We start from the raw sequence: 20,220 nt of genomic DNA, 5'->3' as shown, positions 1-20,220 counted from the left end.
CGGGCGTCCAGTACACCAGGCGCAACCCCTCCAGTGGCTAGGCCACGCCCGCGCAGGAGAAGGCCAGAAGGCCCAAGTCATCATCATTTAGTTTTTATCGGAATTACTATAATTATTAGGGGGTTATTTCTATTATTATTATTAGAGGACATATAAATACTTTGTAAGACTACTTTGGAGAATTAAGCGGAAACATATATTGTTTCTCGGCTTCCCAAGGGAGCCGGGGAGTTTTGCCGTGGCCTAACCCTAGCCTCGTGCGACCACGGCGCCGCTGCGCCGTCTTCCTCGCGTCCTCAAGCCCTGACCTCCGAACACACACACCTACAGTCTTCGATCCCTCTCTCGCCGGACTAGGGATCGTAACAGTAATCTTGATGCTTGAGCTAGTGATTTTCAAATCTAAAATTCTGTTTCTGGATTGCAGTTGAGATGCTCACTAAACATGGGCAGTGATCAGAAGGAACCATATCCAAGGCCTTAACTGAAGTGCTAGGGTAGGAGATAGCCCAGCTGCTTGAGGTGAAAATCCAATCTAATTTCTCCAGAAGAGGAGAGGGTTGCATATTGGACAGGTGTTTTTTCTTCCCTGCAGCACAATTTCATTAATCCCCAAATGACTAATTGCAGCATTGAATCTGAAGATCTCAGCCAAATCCCCACCAGGTTTATTCCTGTCCTCAATCTTTCTAATCAAATTAAAATCCCCAAGTATCATCCAGTCTACCTCAGGAGCCATCTGGATATTTTGGAATCAATTGAGAAAGAGCCCCTTGCCCTCTTTGGTACAGGGCCCATAGACACAGGTAAGGACCCATTTGCTATTATCATGTTTAGAGCAAAAATCAATGGTTGGAGCAAAGCTACTACTGCTTAATCTGTTACTAGAAAAAGGAGCTCTTCCAAGCAATCAAAATTCCCCCAGAAGCCCCAACAGAGGGAAGGAAGTCAAAAGAATCAAAAGGGGGAGGATAGATCTTTCTTAGAAAAGAAGAGTCAAAGCTATCCTTTTTTGTTTCTTAGAAGTAGATTATATCACACTACGCACATATAACCTTATTCTTGACTAAGTCCCACTTCCAAGAAGAATTAATCCCCCTGACATTCCATGTCAACACTTTCCAATTTCTAGCTTGATGCTGATTCATTGCAAATATGAAAGAAATAACTATACATAAACACATGCATAATATGTGCTAGCATCCACTTTAAACCAGCCATCCCAACAAGCCAAAATAAAGAGCTGTAGCAGTAGCCAAAAGAGTAACAAAGACAGCTAGAAGTTTTTTTCTATCATTTGATAGTTACAAAGCAAAATCTCTTTTTCTAAGCAGCCTTCTCCACCATCATGGCTTCTTAGGAACACTGCCTCCTGCCTTGCTGCTTCCCTGGCCATTCTTGCCACCTGTCTTGCTGCTACCTTGTCCACTCTTCCCATCTTTGATGCTTGCATTCTTGTTTCTCTTCCTTGCAACCGGCTCCATCTTCCCTCCTCCTTGTGATAGGTTCTCATATAGGAGGTCTTCTGCATTCATGCTGCAAAACTGCATACCCAGATTTCTTATTACTTTATTAGACAATGTTGGTGGAGGAGGGATCACAAGAGGTACATTTTTCTGTTGATGCAACTTGAGGATTTAAAGCCATTACTGCCTTGCTTAATTCTATCACTTCTGCATACCTCGCTTTCCACCACCGGTGTTGGCCTTTTCAGGTTCTTCTTCTTCTTAGTGCCATCACTTGAGGAGGGTAGCACTAGGGCTCGATGACTTTCTGCACCCTGACTCTGAGGGGCTTGTTCCTGCACACTTTTTCCTTCTACAGTACCCTCTGCTGAACCATTAACTGTGTTATCAGAGCTGCATAAAACTCTGCTATTGACAGGGCATTCCTCAGGGATAGAAAGAGAAATGTTACCTATGTTTTCATCCATGAAGGCAGTTGCACCAAAGGTCAGAAAGTCTTTGGCCCATCCAAAATTTTCTGGTGAAATCAACATTGAGGTGAAGAATTGGAACCATTTGAAGGAACTTTAACAATCAGATTCAGGTTTCTTGAATGATCTTGGTGGACCAGATTTTCCCATAACATTGTGGATTTAGGGGCCTTCTTTCTTGCATCCTTGTTCCTGAGAGCATCACCAAACTAAAATTCTAGCATCAGGGCCCATTCTAACCTGTAGCTGTTGATTGCAAGGTTTCTGCTCGAGAAATGAAAGAGGCTGGGATCCCTGCATTCACCATCTCCTACACCACATCCTGATCTTCAAGCATTACCAATTGCTCAACATTCTGCATTCCAGGCATCAGCTGTTCCACACTGTGCCCGTCAAGCACCAGTAGTTACTGCTCAATCTACACCACATTATGCTCCTCAGGCACCATCAGCTGCTTTATATTCTGCATTCTAGTAGCCGGCTGCTGCACATCATGCTCCTCAAGCACCATCTGCTGCTCCACATTCTGCAGTCCAGGCACCAGCTGCTCCACATTGTGTTCCTTAGGCATCAGCTGCTAATCCACATTGTGTCCTTCATTACCTAGGAAAGGAATGGCTGGCTCTTCTGGTCCTTACACAAACTAAGGCACTTCTTCAATGTTGTCAGGGAGCTCAAATTCATCATCCCCAATTAGTTGGTCTAACCCGATTTCCTCATCAATCATGGCGGGAAAAGCAGGTAAGTGAGGAATTTGGTGTATTTCATCGGCCAAGGCCATTAAAGGAGCTTCTTCAGCGGGCTGAGGCAACTCTGGCTGCTGAATCTCAATTTCCTCTTCTGCATTATCTACATCCATCAGGTCATTCACCTCTACAAAATCTCCTGCAGGTTGAACTGGGTTGAAAATAACCTCTTGCTGGTATTCCTCCTACTGGTCCTGATTTAGATCAATTTCCATTCCATGATGGGCCTGTTGAGGCTGGTTATTCAGGTCTGGCAAAAGGATCACCTGACCCCCTGCCATCTGTTCTTGCTGCCCATTTCCTTCCTGTTCCTGCTATCCCTGATGTTGTTGGTTTTGTTGAGCCTGAGGGTTCTGCTAGTTCTACTGTTCCTACTGTTGAGGCCAATCATCCCACTGATTGTTTTGTTGCCGCTCCTCAATCGCTTGCTGCGGGGGACCTGCACCTGTCTGACCAAATCCATAGAAAGCAAAAGGAGCCCCATTCCCAACCGACAGGTCAGGGACAGGATCTTCATCCTGAGGGCCCCCTCCATGTAGATTGCTCTGAAGAACTTCGCACTGAATGGTCCAACCATCACTTTCATGCCTAAGCGACTCAATAAAGACTATGAAATGAGGCACACTTTGGAGATCAAGAACTCTGGCCTTTACAAGGACCTTGGTCTTGTAGCTGCTATCTTTCTGCCAATAGATTAGCTTTCCAAAATCATCAATCACCTCCTGAATAAATCCTCCTCCTAGTAATCCAGAGGGAACCCCAATAGCATGAGCCAACACTCTGTGTTAAACAAGACCCTTTTCCAGTTCCTACCCTCATTCTGCTTGACAAAGGTCATAGAAATATCTCCATATTGATGAGGACTCTGAGTGACAAAGTTATCCCGATCAAGAACACGCCCAAACTTGACATACGCCTGCCCCAAGCTACACGGCTGAACATCTATGACCTCAACTCTTCTGACCTCTAGGAACTCGCGGATGATCTCATTAACAGTTGGGAAATGAAGGACATTACCCGGTAGAGGATTGATTGTGACAATGGCGAGGTCGTCGTTCAGCCGCTGCGGCCTTCTTGAAGCCACCGCCCTCACCATTGTCGGTCGATTGACCTTGTCATCCCAAGGCATGTTCCTAGGAACAAAAGGCCTTGGATCGCAGCGCTGATACGCCATGATGTCTTGCCAGCAACCGGAGAGAGGAGCCTGCCTTCTACCCCACGGTGAAGTGGCGGGGTTTTCTTAATTACTGTTGGGGGCTTTGAGGGAATGCGAAGAGGTGGCGAGGGACCAGGAAGATGGCTCTAGGCAAAGGTGGCTCTTAGGCCAGTCTCAGTGGGGGTTTCATCTTCCAGTTTCCAACACACCCATATTTTGGAAACAGTGCAGAAGAGTTTCATCCCCATGAAACTCTCTCTACTCTCATGAAACTTTTATCTTCTCTCTCTTCATCAAGACAGTGACATGTCAGCATATTTAATGCCCATAAAACTCTATGAAATCCCCATTGAGACTGGCCTTAGTCGTTTTATATGTGGGAGGGTCCACTGTGAGCGACACAGGAACCCAAGGGACGGAGATTGAAGGGGCCAGATTAATTTCGGCCTGGGAAGGTGACTGGGCCTTCCACCATTTTCCAAGAGAATTGAAGATAGGCGGCTTCGATGGGCCCGATCCAGACGGCTTCCCAAACCCATCTCTCACCGAGACCAACGCCAGTTTCTCATTACTGGTGTTGGCTTTCCCATGCTCCTTGATGATGTTAAGTTCCCCATGCCTCTTGATGGTTGTCACCCGAGGCGCCTTGATTCTGGCTTCAGCTTGATGATGTTAAGTTCCCCATGCCTCTTGATGGTTGTCACCCGAGGCGCCTTGATTCTGGCTTCAGAGCACGAAGCAACCACATGGCCTGGGACGTGGCACGCATACCACAGAATTGGCCACCGGCAAGCTTCTATCCGGTGCCCAGTGGATAGGCACCTGGAACAACGCTGAATAAACCCCGAAACCATTTCACTCTTAGAAAGCTTGTGCATGTTCTCATGAACATTGGGCTCCAATCTTTGAAAGACTGAGACTCTAGGGAACGAAATCCTTTTGAAAACTGAAACCTGATCCTTGTCCCAACAGGGATGCAGTTAGCACCAGTGAGTGGCACATGATGCGCCGGCGATTTGGCCACTTCAGCATAGGAACATTGCATGGTCCGGGCTACAAAGGAGGGAGAAGTTTGGCGACGAGCCGCCGACCATGATAATTCTTCCTCAGTTAAGAATTGCCTGTACTCCCGACGCCAGTTTGGTCCTCCAGAACCCCACAGATGGACACTGAGCTTGAACAACTCATAGGAGAAGGATTGAAGACGACAGAGAAAAAACCCGACCAGCTTAGCAGAGACGAAGAACTTGAAAAGTCAATCATTCAGAAAAGAGACCCCAAATTGGGGAGTAGAGCCACCAAAGGTAGCTTGAAGCATAAGCGCCACATTTTCTTTAGAAATCCTGAACTTATAGCACCCAAAGGCAACCACAAGAGCGAAGGAAGAGGCACCAAGCGCCGGTGAGGTCACCGGCAGGCCAAGAAGCTGCCAAATCTGATCCTGGGTGGCGAGCCCAGGGGAAAACGAGAGCCCAAGGGGCACCATGCCGGAAAGAGGAAGAAGGGGAAGCAGAGGAACTTACAGAGATCTCTGAAACTTAGTCATGACCGCGGCAGTCACGGATGACAGCAAAATGTCGGGACATATGGGGTTGCAGACCAGCACCAGGCGGCGAGGCCGCTCGCCACGCCAGGCGGCATAGCGCCGCCCCCGGGCGGGGGACGATTTGGGGCAGACTGCCAACTAGAGAGCCGAAAGGCAGAACCGCGGTGCGGGGGGTAGGGGGGTAGGGGGCGCGGTTGGGTGGGGAGGTGAAGGGGAAGGCAGCTCCTGGAGGGTGGGGGGAGACGCGGCTGCCGCGGCGGCGGCGGCGAGGAAGGCCGCCGGGGCAGTGGCGGGGGTGGCTCTAACTGACTTTCCAAAGCAGTGCCTTCCTGCTACATATGGACTCTCTAAAATAAATATATAATCTTTTAAAATAATCATGAAGTCTCATTAATAAAATAATATAGAAATCAGATCTTACTCTAGTTACAGCGTAAACATGTATGTGCTGCAGGTGGAAGGCTAGTTTTATAAAAAAAACAGATACAGAGGAAAAACTCCGTTGATACCAACGTTCGTTGTTCACTTTTAAAAGTTCAGTGGTCAAACATATCCACTTTGTAGTTAATACTCCCTCATTCCCAAATTATAAGTCTTTCTAATTTTTTTTGAAGAATCAGAACATATCAAGTTTGACCAAATTTATATAATAAAATAATAGCATTTATGATACTAACTAAGTATTATTAGATTCTTCATTAATTATATTTTTATAGTATATTTATTTGATGTCATAAATTTTTATAATTTTTTCTATAATTATAGTCAGCCTTGAAATTCTTTGACTTTTCAAGAAAGTTAAAATATCTTCTAATTTTGAACCGACGAAGTAGGTGGCAAAAATCAAACAAGGGAATTAGTTAGATGGCAAAAATTTAATTTTTGTCCGTGGAGCAAGGAGATTTTATGAGACAAAAGCCCATAATATTGTTGGTTGGGCTGGTTCTCCCCACTATAAGGCCCACACAAATCTATTGCCGCACAATACCTTGGAGGATATTCAAATTACATTCGAATGAGGTACTTCCAACAAACAACTTGTTCGCACACGAACACGTCACTATGTGCCCTGGCGATGAGCGTGATACGCAGAACACGTCGCTAAAGGAGCCTCGCCGGGAACGCGATACGCAAGACACACCGACGAGGTCTCTTGGGACCCGAAACCCCACACGCCTGAGAGGGACCCTGTCAAGGCGTTGTGGCGGCTATGCAGCCTGTTCGTTTGGATGTGGCTTGTCGTAAACGATCGTAAATTTCCAGCGGTCATGCCAGCAGTACTTCTTCACGAACCAGCAACGATACGAACCAGTCAACCGAACAGGCTAATGGGCTGCCCTAGCTGGCATGACCGCTCTAGGGCTTCGCCATCGTTGAAGCAATGAACATCGTCAACACAAAGAACGAGAAGAAATAGTAGATTAGAAAAGTAAGATAAAAGATAAAAAGTAGATGTATTAATAGATTCGATTGTGTATTGTCAATCGGCCACCACCCTTTATATTTATAGGGCGGCGGATCTTTCCTATGAGTACATGAATATCTCTAGAATTACCATATCTTGTTGTAATTACCATATCAAGCGTATGTGTATTATATGACCGAGCTTGCCTTTCCTGCTTGCATGTACGTGTTATGCATTACCATATCCAATTCCCAATTTAGATTTGCCTTTCTTGCTTCATGATCAACGTACAGCTGCGTATACCTGGCACCAAGCTCCCGAGTCCCGTCCGTACAGGCACGGCCAGGTTCCAAACACGTACTCATTAAAGTAATGTGAATAAATACTTCACATCTGCATGTACGTCCCTTTTGATGGTCTTCAATCAAACTAGCTAGCAATTACTATGCATGCCAAATTAAACACCGGTCGGTCAAAATAGTCATATGTTGCACTCAATCTTCATGTCGCCTGTATCCAAGTATTGAGAACCAATCTCCTTTCTTAATTAATCTCCTTCTAGTAGCACGTATGGGAGCTGGACTCGGATCCTTCTTGTTAAGAGCCCGTTTGGTACCGCTCCTCGCACGGCTTCTGAGGTCGTTTTATGGCTCCACCAACCAAACGGTCTTAAGCGAGCGGCTCCCGCAGAGGATTCCCGATTTATGCGCTCTCACATGCCGTTGCGGTTCACTGGAGCAAAAAAATCGAGCTTCCACCGCTCCCGTGTCAGACCCAGCAGCCATGGTAACTCTTTGCCCCTAAAGTTCACAATAAATTACAACATCTGCCATCGTCTCCCCAACCAACCTTATCTGCTCGTTCGCAGGCTGAAGCCACATGGTGTGGAGAGAAGAAGCTCCATCCTCCCTCCATGGATGCACGGCAGCCCGAGAGGCAAGATGGCGAGGGGGTTATGGAGACCGATAGATCTGGCGGCGCTGAAGATGGATCCATGGGTGTCGTGGGCTCGGAAGGAGCGACGGCGGGAGGCTTCCACGCCCTCCTCGCGGGAGCTACAGGCGACGCTGTGGGCACCAGCCTGGCCGCCAGGCATGGCCCGGGCGGCGCCCCTTGGCCGGGCGTGGCCCCAGGAGGTGGCGCGTGGCTGGGCGGCAGCACATGGCCGGGACCGCCCCCGGTTGGTGGGGCGTGGGTGCTGTTCAGCCAGGGGGCATTTTGGACATTGTCCCTATCTTAGCCATTCATAACAGACATGAGGAGAGCTGTTCATTCAAACGGTTTCTCAAAACAGCTCCAGCTCCACCAGAGAATCTGCTCCAGCACAAGATCTAGAGCCAGAGCTGTTTTTAGAGGAGCCGGAGCCCTACCAAATAGGCCCCAACTCAGGCGAGGTCATAGCATCCTTTCGAATATATACATACCAAATATTAATACAATATCACAGCCATTGATCCATCTATCCATCTTGTAGCCCTGTACTGCTATGAAACATTATTATCAGATATAGATAATTATATATATCGGGAAACCAGGAGAGGCCGACAATCTAACCGAGAGTCTCTCTTCTCTAATCTTCGGCTCAGATCAGTCGTGACAAAGGACACTCGGGCCAGTGGCACGAAAGTCAACGACAGGCTCAACGGTCACATTAACCTACAATGCACTCGAACTATGTTGATCAAAATATGCGCTCAATCATTCAAGCCGAGTGACTAAACACTTCAGACAAATTTGAGTATCAACACAACTCTCCTCGTTTTTTCACATTGTTGTTGAAATGGCCCGTTCCCGTTATGGGCTGGCCAAGCTCTCCAACCAGACCTCGTCGCTGACAGCGGCGTCCTCATCGTTGTTACGGTGCCACGTCCATACTGCTCTCCTGTTGTCGATGATCCTCAGCCGCCCGTGCCCAAAGCTTGCCTCCCGGAACAGCGACAGGTGCGCCAACTCATGGTCACTGATGAATCTTCAGAACACAAGGAATTTAATTGTTAGTAGCGTTCATCAACACGACTAAGATGCATTTAGTTTGAGAGCAACTCATGTTGTCTGAATGGTACTTATGAGCTTTGTTGTTGCCTGCGTCACCAATGGTTATGTACATCGGGCCCTGGCTGTTGGTCTTGTTGTCATAAATCCTCGCCTGTGACGAACAACAATACATGAACTCGACAGTTGATACTACTAGCAAAATGCAATGTACTTACAAAGCGCTCATAGGCGTGGGTGTGAGAGGCGAAGACGACATCCACGCGCGCCTCATAGAGCAGGCTCTCCATGGCCCTGCGCATGTTCTCGGCCTCGCCAGGGCACGTGCATGAGCACCAGCAGCCACGGCGTCCTGCGCCGGTCCACAGCCGCAAGGTCCCTCCGCAGCCACGCCTGCTGCTGCTCCATCGACCTGTCCTCGAGCTCGGCGTAGGAGCCCAGCATATAACGACGTGCACCTTGCCGCCGGACGCGTCGAAGGAGTAGTAGAGGTTGGAGCTCGAGCCGCTCTCCTCGTGCGGCATGCGCCACCGTGCGTTGTACGCCACGAAGCGCCGCGCCGGCCTGTTGGTGTCGGGCTCGCGCAGCGTCTCCTTCTCGTGGTTCCCCTCCGTCACCATCCACGGCCGCGCGCTCGCCAGCGGCTGCACCAGCCTCCCCCACGAGTCCCACAGCGGCTGCTGGCTGTCCGCGTACGAGAGGTCTCCGGGAAGCAGCACCATGTCGTGGTCGTGGTCTGCGGCGGCGCCGATTTGGGACAGCGTCGATGCCGTCCACTCCGTCTGCCCCACGTCGCCAATGACGACGAACTCGATGGGCAGGGTGGCCGGAGGTGCCCGGAGGCTGAACTCGTCGCCGGCCCTGCCGCACCTGTAGTAGTAAGTCGTGCCCGGCTCTAGCGGGCCGATGGTCACGTGGTGTATGGCGCCCGATGTGTATGACAAAAACTGGTACGAGGTCTGGTAGCCCGTCTCGGACGCAGCAGTGTACTCGCCCGGAGATGTTCCGTACTCCACCACGGACGGTGCGCTGCGGTCGTCGGTGACCCAAGTAATTCGCATGCCGTGCGCCCCCACAGCCGAAATGTGCACCTGTGTTGGAGCGAGAAAAGACGACAACTTATACTGCAGGTCTGCATCTTTGGGCCGGGACAGCTAGCGTACTATGCACTGGCTGCAACATGTTAATCGAAGCTGCAGGCACCTGTTGAGGATGGGATGCCGGCTTGTCGTGCGCCGTGAGCACCAGCGTCCGTTGCGGCGGCCGGACATACTCATCGTCATGGACGGACGGCATCATCTGGGACTCAGGTCCTGAGCAATGCAAAAGCAGTGCCTCAAAGTTGTTCTTGCTCGTGTAGAAGGAGCGCCGGAGGTTCGTAATTGACCGGGCGACCACCATCTTATAATACACTGATGACTTGGAAGATACGGAATCAGCACTTGGAACAGGCTCCTTCGTTGTTCGTTCTTGTAATAATATTGTAAGGAGACTGGTTTTGAGCCGGTTCCGTGGTAACCAAGGCGACACGAGATGAGTAGAAGAGACAGATGAATGCGCGTCTTAGGAAGTCAAAGTTTAGCGGCAGAAGCGTGTATATGGGTTTGGAACGCTACTACAAAAACGATTTGTAGCAACGCCTTACTTTCTTTGTAGGGGCGGCTCCTCTACAAATAGTTGCCAAATGAGCCGCCCTTACAAATGGATTTGTAGGGGGCGGGCCGGTGTTATCAGCCGCCCCTACAAATAGCCCGATTTATAGGGGCGGCTCTATATCCAGCCGCCCCTACAAATCGAATTTGTAGGGGCGGCTCAATATTGAAGTGCCTCTACAAATAGACGTCGAGTATTAAAAATTAAGCACTCAAATTCAAATTTTGTAAACGACCTCGGATGGAGAAAACAATCAAAATGAAAGTTGTAGATCTCGAAAAGTTATGAAACTTTGTAGTTGACAACTTTTTCAGTTGAGATCATTTACTACTTAAAAATAATATTTGAAATTGTTGAAGAACTCTGATTTCTCTTTTTAATCTCTGACTAAAATTTGTAACTAGTCTTTCTCCCTCGTATTAACTTTAAATTTGATGATTTTTTTCTAAAAATTTCTAAAATCATGCCCTATCAATTTATTGTGTTCTTACCACTATTATTTTATCCATCTTTTCATGTGACCGTGTTTTATCTATTTGAATTTTGAATTTCAAAAAATAACAACTTCAAACGTTATTTTGGAACACTATTGATTTTAGATGAAAAAATCATGAACATAGAAGTTGCAGAACTTATCAAGATCTATAAATTTTATTTTGGTTATTTATTCATCCGATAAAGTGGTAATAACATTGTTCACAAAATTTACATATCTCTCTTATAGTTTCATAAACAATAAGAGGGATATGTAACATTTGTGAACAATGTTACTACCACTATGTCGGATGAATAAATGATCAAAATAGAAGTTGTAGATCTCGGAAAGTTATTGAAACTCTGTAGTTGACAACTTTTTAATTTGAAATCATCTTGTCAAGGAAAACTACATTTGAATTTCAAAAATTTGAAATTTGAATTTTTTAAATGACCTCGGATGGACAAACAACAAAAAATAAAATTTGTAGATCTCAAAAAGTTATGAAACTTTATAGTTGATAACTTTTTGATTTGAAATCATCTTGTCATGGAAAACTACGTTTGAATTTCTCAAATTTGAAATTTAAATTTTGTAAACGACCCTCGGATGGAGAAACTACAAAAATGAAATTGTAGATCTCGAAAAGTTATAAAACTTTGTAGTTGACAACTTTTTCATTTGAATTAGTTTAAGGCCTCAAATAATCAATTTATACTTAGTTTTTGTATAATATGTAGGGAACCAAAATGGAACATAGACACAAGTGATCATGAGGTGCAGTGGTAGAGAAGTTTACGCAGCGAGCGAGAGGTCGCGGGTTCGAAACCCGCCCAATCATGAAAAAATGATACAACCGTAGAGTGAGGGTGTGTGTGGGGCTACCAGTGGGGTCCTCCTCGGATTAAAAAAATTGCTATTTTTTGCCCCTTTTTTTCATGATTTTTGGAAATTGATTTGTAGGGGCGGCTCAATATCCAGCCGCCCCTACAAATCGATTTGTAGGGACGACACGCGGGCGATCAACATCAGGCTATTGTGTGTTCCTAGGTGATTCACTAGTTTACTGGTCGTCCAAGCGACAGACAAACTGTGTCAAGTGCTGAAGCAGAATATAGAGCAGTAGCCAATGCTGCTGCTGAATGTTGCTGGCTGCGCAATCTTCTTCAGGAACTTCATGTCAAAATTGAGAAGGCCACAGTCATCTATTGCGACAACATCTCAGCGGTTTACCTGACCGAGAACTCAGTTCATCATCATCGTACCAAACATGTGGAGCTTGATGTTCCACTTTGTACGCGAGAAGGTAGCTCTTGGTCAGTTTCGAGTTCTACAGGTTCCCAGCAGGTATCAATTTACATATATTACACCAGCCGTCCCTACAAATCGATTTGTAGGGGCTGGTCTGGGAAGACCGCCCCTACAAATCAGTGATTTGTAGCCACCTTTTCATAGGGGCGGGGGTGGCAAAACCGTCGTAACAGAGGGTTATCAGCCGCCCCTAAAAACCTTTTTTGTACGTGGTGGAACTTTGGATGATGGAAAGGCAGGCACAGACAATAAACAACGAAGCTGTATTTTGTGTAAAGTGACTATTTTTTGTTCAGCAGTAAACAATACTAATTTCTGTTGATCTTCCTAGCTCCCACACTTGTCCATTCAACCATATGCCATGGTCAGTCCAGTCGTCAAGGAAAACAAAAATAAAATCGCGGCGTTGTTGGCCGCAGGTCATTCTTAAACATGGAAAGGCGGCTAACAAATGACAAAAAAAAACCAATTTCATAGCAAAGTTAGTCACTATATAGGGGCCGTTCGCTGGTCTTATAAGACCAGCCGGCTGGCTGATTTTCCCCTCTCAATGTTACTATTCATCAAACCAGCCAAATAGTATTTTTCTCTCGCAATAAACCAGCCGGAAACAGTGTTTTTCAGCCAAGTTCAGACCAGCGAACGGGGCCATAACATGTGTGGTGTGAATAGGAGAATCTTATCTTACTATTACTAATTAGAGGCTCCTAAAAGAAACACCCGTTAATTCTCACCGACATGCCTAAAAAAAAGATAAATCCAAGAAATTCTCAAAATAATCAGAAACATCTGGCCTTGATTTGGTAGTCTCTAATCATCGTAACCGATAATAGCCATTGCATCTATTGTAGTTATTAAAAATTACCCACCACTACCATTATGAAAAATACATAAAGTAACCCCTAATTTTGCATGTACATTACCCACATTTTTGCCGTTACAAAAGATAATTCCTATATTTATATATAAATTATCCACATCTGTCATTATAAAAAATAATTCAAAATAACCCTCTAAATTTGTATCTAAACTACCCACCTCGTCTATTATGAAACATAATTTAAAATAACCCCCTTACATTACTCTAAACTATCCAACTTTGTCATTATGAAAGATCTAAAATAATCCTCTTTGTTTCTAAATTACTCATATGTACCATTATGAAAGATAACTTAAAATACCTCCTATGATTTTATAAATTATCTACCTTTATCATTATGAAAGATAACGTAAAGTAATATTCTAAGTTTGCATTTAACCTATCCATATATGTTATCGTGAAAGATAATATAAGGTATTACCTTTATATTTGTATGTACCTTAGCCATTATAGAAATAAACAAAAAATCTCTGAAATATACAGGTAAATAGTATATATATTAGTACAAAAATAATTCAATATCCATAAAGTACGATACATATATATTTCTAAATTACATATAATTCTATAATCGTGAAATAAAATAAATATAATTCTATGTGCCATCATGTATATCAAATAAACATGTAATATTAGGATAAATATGTATTTTAACAACTTATGAAACATGGAAAAATGTTCACTTAACAAACCACGTAGCAAAGACACTTTGTATTAAAACTCCATGATAATAAATTTCATTAGTTATTATTTTAAATAAGTTTATACTTTTTTACTAAAACATTATGTCATATCAATATTATTTATTTAATTTTATACTACTCATATATAATCATGTAATATAACAAATTTAACATGCATGTTTGCTGTCGTGATGCAAACCGGACTTCTACTTATGTGGAAAACAATACTAGTAAGAATTAGTAACTATAACATGTGAAAAATTGCAACAACTTGATTAAAAGTTAAAAGATAAACTATAGATTTAGGAAGGCACAAAAAGTGATGCATCAAGAGTTTATGTATCTTAAGACTAGATTTCCACTAAATACATACACACTAGAAAAAGATAAACACTAAAAATTCTAACTAGAGGTCCCACTGGAGCTTGCATGTTAATCCTCAAAAGACTTGATAAGAAAGCAAAAGATAGATCCTAGAAATTCTCATAAAAATTAGAAACATTTTAGCATCAATTAGGTATAATAACCTAATCGCCATTGATAATAATAATAGCTATCGGGTCTATTCTATTTTCTAAATACTTATCCACTTTGGTAATTGTGTAAAACAATATAAACTAACTTCTATTATTGTGTAAAATAATATAAACTAACTCATGATTCTAATTATATTAACCACATATGTCTGTCGATGGGGAACCCTACGGGCCCCCCATAGGACCATACTGCAGGGAGGTAGGCCTTGGTAACAAGGCCTACAGCCCAATCGCCAAGAAGAACAGCGGAGCAAAGCAACGTGCAAAACCGAAACTCCAACTCAAACTATACAAGGAAAGGCGCCCGAAGCGTAGCTTAGGACTCTGACCTTGTATCCGAATAGGACACAAACAACGCCTCTCAGCGCCTGGACTATAAAGGGCTAGGTGAGGGTACCCATTGTAAGAGGAGAACGCATACCCGATACTCAAAGCAATACAACGCAAACAGGCTAACGCCAAAACTGGACGTAAGGTTATTACTCGACCAAGTCGAGGGCCTGAACCAGTATAAATCGTGAGTCTCTTTGCGTAACCGCCGAATTCCGCTATTCACCGAAGCCCGAACAACTAGTCCCGGGTACCCCCGTGGCAGGCTATCGGTGGTAAAACATCGACAGCTGGCGCGCCAGGTAGGGGCTTTCGACTGAATTTTTTTCTCGAGAGTTCGGCGGACCTCAACCTCAAGATGACCTTTTCGGCGGGAACAACCTTTGTCTTCGGATCCTGGATCTGCAAGGCTGACGGCGACGGCAAGCTTCGTACCCGTCTCCGAGAAGAAAAAGAATTCGATGACGAAGTTCAATACAAACTCGCCGAGAAGATGACGAAACTCTCAACTTCGGATACAACTCGGAATAAGGAAGAAAGCGGATACGAAACCGACTCTGAAAAAGAGATACAACCCGATTCCAAGACAATCTTCATCGGCACAAGAGCCAAGCCTAATTGGACTCGGAGACACAACAACGATCGCGAAGGGATACGACCCGTACAACTCAAAGAAGAACTTGGGAACTTACGGACTGCGCAACGCGGCATCAGTCTATCAACACTTTACCCAAAACAAGATGAACTCAGCAAGAAGAATACTCCTGGAGGGAGCACAAGAAGGGATGATCATGACAGTGACCCCAGCAAGATTGTGTGGTGCATTGGCCAGGTTCTTTCACCTCAAGCAAAGTCCAGACTGGCACGCGCGTTGAAGAACTACCTTATCAAGAGGGAAAAGAACTCGGATCCAGTTCAGAAGCTACAGACAGCTCAACCAAACGAAGGATGGAATACCGTACAAGAAGAGCTCGGAAGAGGTATACTGTATACATGGCGGAGCAGTTAGAACAACCTTTGGAACCACCACAGATACCAGATATAAAATCTTCAGACGAATCAGAAGGCAACATCTCGCCAGATGAGAAAAGCGACAGCAACGAAAATGATGAGCAAAGACTAGCAAGGCTAAAGAAGAACAAATTGAAAGCTAGAAGGAGGAACCGGGCTAAACAAAGGAAGCAAGTCTGGAATAAATACAAAGCGGAGCTAACGGAATACAACAGAAAGAAGGCAGAAAAAGAAGCCACAAAAAATACAAAAAGGGAAAGAATTGAAGAATTAACAAAGGAGTTGTACACCCTCACGAATAACGGGAAAGCAAAGGAAGACCAGAAGAAAGAAGTCGGGGGATCAGAAAAACAACCTCGGCGAAGAAATTCCACAGGAGCCACAAAGGGAGCAGCCACCCAAAAAATCGAATTTTCAAAGGATAGGACCAGTAGAAAGTGCTGATATCAATGGAAGGAAGGAACACTACTCAAAGCAACAAGAAAGAGACAAACCAGAATTGAGCCAACGCTACCAAGAAATATCAAGAAGATTTGACAAAGAAGATGACTACGGAGAGTCTGAGTTAAAAGAAGACAGGTCTTATTACAGAAGGGCAAGATCGCCAGATTACGGAAGAACGGAACCATACGATAGATTCCCTTGTTTCGCAGGAAGACTACAAACTTTAAAGCTACCGCACAAGTTTAAACCAGCAAATCATTCCAAGTATGATGGCAAAGTCGAACCAAGACAATGGCTAAGGGTTTACTCCCAATCTATTGAATTAGCTGGAGGAGACGACGACATCAAGGCTCTATTCTTCCCAATGGCCCTCGAAGCAATGCCGCTACAATGGTTTTGACAAATTGAGGCCAAGATCAATCAGGTATTGGGAAGACTTGCAAGAAGCTTTCTGCAACAACTTCGCAGGCATTATTACCCATCCAATGACTGCAGCCGAATTGAAAGGAGTAAAGCAAAGGAGAGGAGAAAGTCTAAGGGAATACTATAGAAGATTTGGAGAATTCAGGGCTCAAGTCCACGACATTACTGATAGGGAGGTGATAGAGGCCTTTGCAGAAGGAATCTAGGCAAACTGGCAATACAAGGACTATTTCAATGAGAACCCAAGAACAAATGAAGACTTCAAGAGGGTTGTTGAGAAGCTAATTTCGTCAGAAGAAAGAACTCGGCACTAGATTTGCTAGGGACAACCCAGAGAATAGAAGACCCGATTACAGACAGCAAGACAAAAGACCAAGGCAGGACAATATGGTGGCAACCACAGACAACAAAAGAAGATACAATGGCAACGGCAATGATAGCAATGGTAGCAATCACAATGGCAACTACAACAATAGCAACAACCGTAACAACAGCGGTTACAACAGTAATAGCAACTATCAGAGTAACAACTACCGAGGAAGAGCGCTCAGAAACATAGAAAACATGCCGTGTCACATACACCCAGGGGCCAGACACAAGTTAGTTGAATGCAGCACTTTTCAGCTGGCAATTCATGAAGAGAGAAAACAGGAATCAAAACAACTCAGAGCCAAAGCAAGAAGAATCCAAGAAGGAGGAAAAGAGAGCTGAAGGAGATTATCAAGAACCCCAACGCCAATTAGCGGTGATATTTTTAGGTGTTCCTAACACACGAAGCAAAAGACAAGAGAAACTAGCTCACAGAGCCATCATGGCAGCTGAACCAGCCATCCCAAGATATCTAGATTGGTCAGAGTACCCCATCCACTTCACAAGAGAAGACCAATGGACCAGTGCAGCAAACAGCAGGATGCTACCCGACTGGTACTAGGTCCGACTATCGCAGGAGTAGCAGTAACTAAAGTACTCATCGATGGAGGAGCCGGGCCTTAACATAATTTTCACAGATACTCTCAAAAGGATGAATCTAGATTGTGAAGGTCTAATGACACCCACAAGCACACCATTCTACGGAATAGTACCCGGCAGAAGCAGCTATGCCCCTCGGATAGATAACCCTACCCATTCACCTTTGGCACACCAGACAAATACCGGACGGAATTCATCAAATTCGAAGTTGCAGACTTTGAATCATGCTACCACGCAATACTTGGGAGACCAGCTTTAACAAAATACATGGCAGTACCACATTATCCATACCTACTGCTCAAGATGCCAACAACAAAGGGCGTATTATCATTGAAGGAGATCTAAAGAAAGCACATGATTGCGACATACAAGCAGTACAAATATCCGAAAGATTACAAGATATAAAGGAAGGAAAGGAGATTGCAATGCTGGCCGAAATGAACCCAGATGAGATTAAGATACCGGCTAAGAAGCCAAGCAACTTCGCACCACCAAAAGAAGCCGCTACCAAGACTATTGACCTACTGACTGGTGATCCGGAGAAGACGGCAATCATCAGTGCAAATCTCGACCCCAAATAGGAACTCGCGCTCACCAACTTTCTTCGGGACAACAAAGATATTTTCGCTTGGAAGCCAGCAGACATGCCAGGGGTCCCAAGGGAGTTGGCTGAGCACATAATTGATGTGAACAAAGGGTCCAAACCCGTTAAGCAGAAGTTACGAAGATTCGCTCCAGACAGAAAAGCAGCAATCAAAAAAGAGATCACCAAGCTCATGGCAGCAGGATTCATCAGAGAAATAATCAACCCGGATTGGCTTGCCAACCCGGTCCTAGTAGAGAAGAAGAATTCAAAAGAATGGCGCATGTGCATCGACTACACAGACCTCAACAAACATTGCTCAAAAGATCCATATGTCCCACCAAGGATTGATCAAATCACTCGACTCGACAGCAGGATTCACTCTGTTATCCTTTCTAGATTGCTATTCAGGCTATCATCAAATATCCTTAAGAGAAGAAGACCAAAGCAAGACTCTCGTTCATTACACCCTTTGGGCATATTGCTATAAATCAATGCCTTTTGGGCTCTAAAAATGCCAGGGGCAACATATCAAAGAGCAATTCAAACTTGCTTGGGAGTCAAGTCGAAGAAGAATGCCAGAAGCATACATGATGATGTAGTAATCAAGACAAAAGAACCCAGATCATTGATAGAAGACCTCGGAGGAGACTTTTCAAGAATCTATAAAGCATGGCAGTGGAAGCTAACCCCACAAAGGTGTTTTCTGGGGTCTACCATCAGGACAACTACTCGGGTTTCTAGTCAGTAACCGAGGAATTGAAGCAAGTACAAAGCAGGTTAAAGCCATCATGGATATGAAACCTCCAAAGAAAGTTAAAGACATACAGAAGCTTACAGGATGCATGGCAGCACTCAACAGATTCATCTCCCGACTAGGAGAAAAAGGGCTACCTTTCTTCAAATTATTGAAAAAGGCAGGAAATTTTGAATGGACAGAAGAGGCAGAAGAAGCATTCCAAAAGTTAAAAGAATACTTGGCATCATCACCAGTAATGACACCACCAAAAGACAAAGAGGACATGATGCTATACATTACAGCAACCAAGAACGTTGTCAGCACAGCAATTGTGGTTGAGAGAGAAGAACCCGGACACGCATACAAAATGCAAAGACCAGTCTATTACATAAGCGAAGTACTAACAGAATCAAAAGTGAGATACCCACAGTGCAAAAACTACTTTATGCAGTGTTGATATCATCAAGAAAGCTGAGACATTATTTCCATGAACACAAGATTACAGTGGTAACCAATTTTCCACTTCAAGACATTCTACGCAACAAAGATGCAACAGGTCTGTCGGGTACCGTAGAACCGGGTACCCCGAGCAAATATCAAAAGGGGCACTTGAACCCCATCAAAAAGCAAGGCTAGAAGCTAAGCCGTAGGCTCCTCCCCGGCCACGTCCGAGCCTACCGGGCTCGCCGCCCCGCCTCGAGGCTCAGACAGGAGGTCTCGGCATCGTGACGCAATCTCCGTCTCGCGCGAGGCCTTATTCGGAAGGCCTCGGCAGGGAGTGCAATCTCCACCTCGCACGAGGCCTCTCGCGGAAGGCCTCGGCAAGGAGTCCGATCTCCGTCCCGCACGAGGCCTCATTCTCCGTATCGCTCGAGGCTGGTTCGTCCATAGCCCGTCGCCCCCCGCCTCGACCGACCCTTCTGACAGCACGTCATGTCCCATTAATACGCCAACCACTCCCGCAATCTCAGCCGGACGATGGCTCGACACCGCAGAATGGCTGACGGGACCTAGGTCACATCAGCGCCATACCGGCTGGGACAGGGCACGGCGGGGATTACCGGCCACTGTGTTCTGACGCTGTGCCCACGATCAGCGCCCACACTACACTGTGCCCCCGCGATCCCCGCCTCGAAAACAACATTGCGCGGACAACTTGGCCCGGGTCATCACCGCCTCCAAGCCAGCGCACCGGATCGGCCGCCCTCTCGGGGCCTCGGCACTGTGCACCAAGGTCTCGGCTATCTCGGGATTCGTGTCTGCCGAGGTCCCCCTCTACGGTGCAGCCTCGGCACCGACCGAGCCTCGGCCTCGCCCATAGTCGATCCACGGCGATCCGCACCCCGGCCGCCGCACCTGCTCCGAGGCAACCCAGGAGCTCCCATGACGCACAGGGACGGAT

At 45.5% G+C, this 20,220-nt stretch overlaps 1 protein-coding gene and 1 pseudogene across 2 annotated transcripts; both read right to left on the bottom strand.

Moving 5' to 3' along the window:
- Positions 1–1,182: 1,182 nt before the first annotated feature.
- LOC136482116 (uncharacterized) lies at positions 1,183–5,368 on the bottom strand. 2 transcript variants are annotated; one of them, XM_066479360.1, is made up of 3 exons: positions 1,918–5,368; positions 1,682–1,833; positions 1,183–1,544 (listed from the first exon to the last, which is right to left on the bottom strand). In XM_066479360.1, the coding sequence occupies exons 1-3, from the start codon at positions 1,997–1,999 to the stop codon at positions 1,347–1,349; spliced, it is 432 nt and encodes a 143-aa protein (XP_066335457.1). In that variant the 5' UTR covers positions 2,000–5,368; the 3' UTR covers positions 1,183–1,346. The 2 variants fall into 2 exon arrangements, with proteins under 2 accessions (XP_066335457.1, XP_066335458.1); XM_066479361.1 differs by having other exon boundaries at positions 1,185–1,544; positions 1,682–1,830.
- A 3,215-nt stretch (positions 5,369–8,583) lies between these two features.
- On the bottom strand, positions 8,584–10,056 carry LOC136482115 (purple acid phosphatase 22-like; annotated as a pseudogene).
- Between the last annotated feature and the right edge of the window lie 10,164 nt (positions 10,057–20,220).

Source organism: Miscanthus floridulus, chromosome 9 (assembly GCF_019320115.1).
Source record: "Miscanthus floridulus cultivar M001 chromosome 9, ASM1932011v1, whole genome shotgun sequence".
Classification (NCBI taxonomy): Eukaryota; Viridiplantae; Streptophyta; class Magnoliopsida; order Poales; family Poaceae; genus Miscanthus; species Miscanthus floridulus.
This window is presented reverse-complemented; position numbering and strand designations above follow the sequence as displayed.